Source organism: Heterodontus francisci, chromosome 32, assembly GCF_036365525.1.
Source record: "Heterodontus francisci isolate sHetFra1 chromosome 32, sHetFra1.hap1, whole genome shotgun sequence".
NCBI classification, from domain to species: Eukaryota; Metazoa; Chordata; class Chondrichthyes; order Heterodontiformes; family Heterodontidae; genus Heterodontus; species Heterodontus francisci.
Window position 1 is genome coordinate 59,304,462 of NC_090402.1, and position 4,313 is coordinate 59,308,774.

Consider the following 4,313-nt stretch of genomic DNA (forward strand, 5'->3'; position numbering starts at 1 on the left):
TGCTGAAATTACTTAATTCAGCATAAAGGGGCTTTATCCTAATAATTTCTTATTTACAATGCTCACTTTCACCGTTACAACTGCCTATTTAGCTTTTCATTATCTTTTATGAAGAAATGTAACTGGGATAATACTGTAGTCTCTGGGTATTTCACTTCAGAGCTGTGATAGATCCCTTGAAAAACATTCCATTCCATCAAAACATAAACACGAGCCCAGCAGTAGCTGCACTAATGTGTTTGTTTCAATTAGTGTAATTAATGTAAAAGATCAAACCATCTAATTATCTCCCTATACCTGACATCAGGTATAAATATGACAATCTTTCAGTGTAGTACAGAACGTGCTCAAAGTTTCTGATAGAAATGCACGGATCACCAAAAGGTCTGGTGTTTGCCATTTACTATCCCATCCTTGCAGCTATTGGGGCTCCAGGTAAGGTATTGCTGTTGGTTAGTTATTGTTGAAGTAATCATGGTTTAGCTGTATCACTGCCTCCATTTACCAATCGCACTTCTCTGCATTGCCAATATTCTTTTTGCTTGAATGGGGTAATTTTGCCCCTTTAAGTCAATTTCTCCCTCTTAACTTTGATAATTTATTTCCTTTTACAGTAGCTTTTATCCACTTTATCAATAATAATTCTCCTTTTAACGACATGACTTCTTCCCTTTACTGACAATTTCTTGCCATTACCGGTATAATTTCTCCCCTTTAACGGTATGCTATCTTTATTTAACCAGTACCATTTTACCCATTAAACTGTATAAATTCTCCCATTTACTGCTACAATCTCACGATGTAAACATAGTTTTATTTTGCCCTTAAAACTGTCACTGTGCATGAAATATCACACTGGTATCACGATATAAATGTAGTTCTATTGCGTTATTGACACTGTTACAGTGGATAGATTATCACAATGTTATCACAGTCTCAATGTAGTTCTACTGTGTTACTGACATTGTTACTGTGGGTGAATTATCATACTGTTACCACAGTATAAATGTAGTTCTATTCTGTTATTGACATTGCAAGTGAATTATCTGACTGTTATTACAGTGTAATGCAGATCCATTGTGTTCTTGGCATTGGCAGAGAATCACAGAATAATACAGTGCCGAAGAGGCCCTTTGGCAGATTAATTCCCACAAAACATTCATTGATTGAGGATATTGAACCAATGACTAATGGCCGACTGCATTTTATGAATGCATTAATTGAAAGGATATTATTGGGATCGAGTTGTTGCCTGAAATATGAGCGATTTAAAAGTGACTGTTTCGGAGTGATCTATTTCTGTCACAAACTCAGAGCACAGTGGTTCTACTCTCAGTCTCTAAATCTCATTGCTTCAGCCTGGCTCTCCGCTTCTGCTTTAGCTGCTGCTGACCATTTTGCAGTGACCACTGCTGAGTCTGGATTGTCCTTCTGCTCCGAGCATCTGGCAATGTCCCAGACTGTTCGCGCCTTCAATCTTATTGCCAAATTGTGTGAGGCCACATAACTGGTGGCATCTCTCGCATCTGAGGCACAAAGTTTTAATTTCAGCATTCAGTCTAGGATTCAGCTGAGGAAGTGTTGTCTTATAGGAGGGACCTTTCCTTGAATGGGATATCATGTCCGGTGATTCAGACTGACACTGAAGATCCTCAGTGTCAAAGATCTCAAGGCAAGAGCTCAGAAATGTCCCTGTGCCATTGTCAATATCCCTTCTACAAAGTCAGAAAATGAAAATTATCTATTCGTATTGTTAGTTGACGTGTTATTTGCACTCTTCGATATTTTATATAATTCTTTGCTGATATGTTATTTTTCTTGTTTATTTGATTCTCCTCTGTTGGTCTCGGGTTTTTGATGCCTTCTTCTTCTCTGTTAGGTTTCCTTGTATTATTTCACATTCTGATGTCACTGACTTATCATTTTTAATCTAGATGATTATTTTAACACCAAAACAAGTTCCCGTAGCATAAGGGATAGTTTACACTTCCTACTCTAGATCATGTCTTAAAGGTATAAATTTCCCACAGAATCCTATAAAATGGATGATTTTGTTGAGAGTCAGACCAATAACTTTCCTGTACTCCCTTGCTGACACACATACACTATCTCAATCTCTCTCTCTGTTACAGCTAACCTGGCTGTGATTGTGATCCTTTCACGAGGAAGATGTGGTCTCTCCAAATGTATCACTTACTACCTGGTGTCTATGGCAGTGACGGATCTCCTGGTCATAATCACCGCGGTGATATTAAACCGGATTGCTGGTATTTATTTTCCACTCAGTTTCATGTCCATCACACCGATATGCAGTCTCCGTATTGCCCTAATCTTTGCAGCCATAGATAGTTCTGCCTGGTTAACAGTCGCTTTCACCTTTGATCGATTTATGGCCATTTGTTGCCACAAGCTGAAAATAAAATATTGCACCCAGAAGACATCGGCACGGGTTATTGGAACGGTCTGCACACTGAGCTGTCTAAAAAATACCTTCTTGTATTTTATATATGAACCTTTGTACATAATTAATAACATACCCTGGTTCTGCAGCATAAAATTAATATTTTACATGTCACCTGTATGGATTGCATATGACTGGATCCATCACATTTTAACCCCTTGTCTCCCATTCATTCTGATTTTACTGCTCAATGCTCTGACTGTCAGACACATTCTAGTGGCCAGCAGAGCACGCAGGAGACTCCGGGCCCACAACAATGGAGAGACTCAGAGTGACCCGGAGATGGAGAAACGGAGGAAGTCCATTGTTTTACTCTTCTGTGTCTCAGGCAGTTTCATCTTTTTATATTTCCTACTACTTGTAACTTTCCTCTATGTCCAAATCACAAACGTTTCTTACTTCTCAGGTTCTGATGTCAGTGAATCAACATTTATTCTGGAGGAAAATGGATATATGCTTCAGCTTTTGAGTTGCTGCATCAACCCGTTTATTTATGCAGGGACCCAGAGTAAATTCAGACAGGAGTTAAAGAATGGGGTGAAATATCCACTGCGTCTATTTGTTAAATTAGCTAAATGAAGAAAATCGTCAAACCCAACATGAATTGTACCTTATATTCTGTTGTTTGCTCTTGTCCAAGTGACACATGACCTCCCCTCCTAGATAAAATGACCTGCTTTGAGATCCTTATTCACTGTGTGAACTTAAGAATGTATTCGGAACACACATCACCACATAATTCAGTGTTGTAATCTGTTCTCAGTTTACATTTCTTTTCCCATGTTGGCTCAGGTATGGTATAGTCCCATCAGCCCCAAGGGCTCGGAGTATCGCTACATTCATGTGGGAGATAGTGAGTGTGACCTCCGATCTGTTATTATATATCACGTTTAACTATTTACTGAAGGAATCTCAATATTCCACTGTCTATTGTTTGCATCTGGAGGGTAGGGTATGAACATAAAAACACAAGAACACAGAAATAGAAGCAGAAGCAGACGATATGGCCCATCGAGCCTGCTCCACCATTCAATACGACCATGACTAATATTGGGCTTCAATTCCACTTATCCCTCAATTCCCTGCGAGACCAAAACTCGATCTATCCCAGCTTTAAATATATTCAACATTGGAGCATCCATAACCCTCTGGGGCAGAGAATTCCAAAGATTTACAACCCTTTGAGTAATTTCTCCTCATCTCAGTCCTGAATGATCGACCCCTTATCCTGAGACTGTGTCCCCTTGTTCTAGATTCCCCAACCAGCAGAAAAATCTCAGCTTCTACCCTCTCAAGCTCTTTGAGAATCTTGTATGTCTCAATTAGATCACCTCATTCTTCCAAACTCCAGAGAGCATCGGTCTAATTTACTGAGCCTCTCATCATAGGACAACCCCCCCTCATCCCAGGGCCCAACTTAGTAAATCTTCACTGCACTGCCTTCATTGCAACTATATCCTTTCTTAAATGTGGAGACAAAACTGCACACAGTATTCCAGGCGCGGTCTCACTGAAGCTCTGTACAATTTTAGTAAGACTTCTTTATTCCTGTACTCCAATCCCCTTGCAATAAAGGCCAACATGCCATTTACCTTCCTAATAGCCTGCTGCACCTGCATGTTAACTTTGTGCGTTTCTTGTACGAGTACACCCAAGTCTTTTTCAACATCAACACTTACCAGTTACACACCTTTAAAAATATTCTGCTTTTCTATTTTTACGATCAAAGTGAACAACTTCGCACTTCCCTACATTATACTCCATTTGCCATCTTGTTGCCCACTCACTTAACCTATCTATATCTCTCTGTAGCATCTCTATGTCCTCTCCACAGTTTACCTTTCCACCGAGC

General features: G+C 39.6%; 1 protein-coding gene across 1 annotated transcript; it reads left to right on the forward strand.

Annotated features, from left to right (window-relative positions):
* Nucleotides 1-365: 365 nt before the first annotated feature.
* Nucleotides 366-3,040, forward strand: LOC137347494 (probable G-protein coupled receptor 139). The gene is made up of 2 exons (XM_068011938.1): nucleotides 366-435; nucleotides 2,133-3,040. The coding sequence occupies exons 1-2, from the start codon at nucleotides 366-368 to the stop codon at nucleotides 3,038-3,040; spliced, it is 978 nt and encodes a 325-aa protein (XP_067868039.1).
* Nucleotides 3,041-4,313: the final 1,273 nt, after the last annotated feature.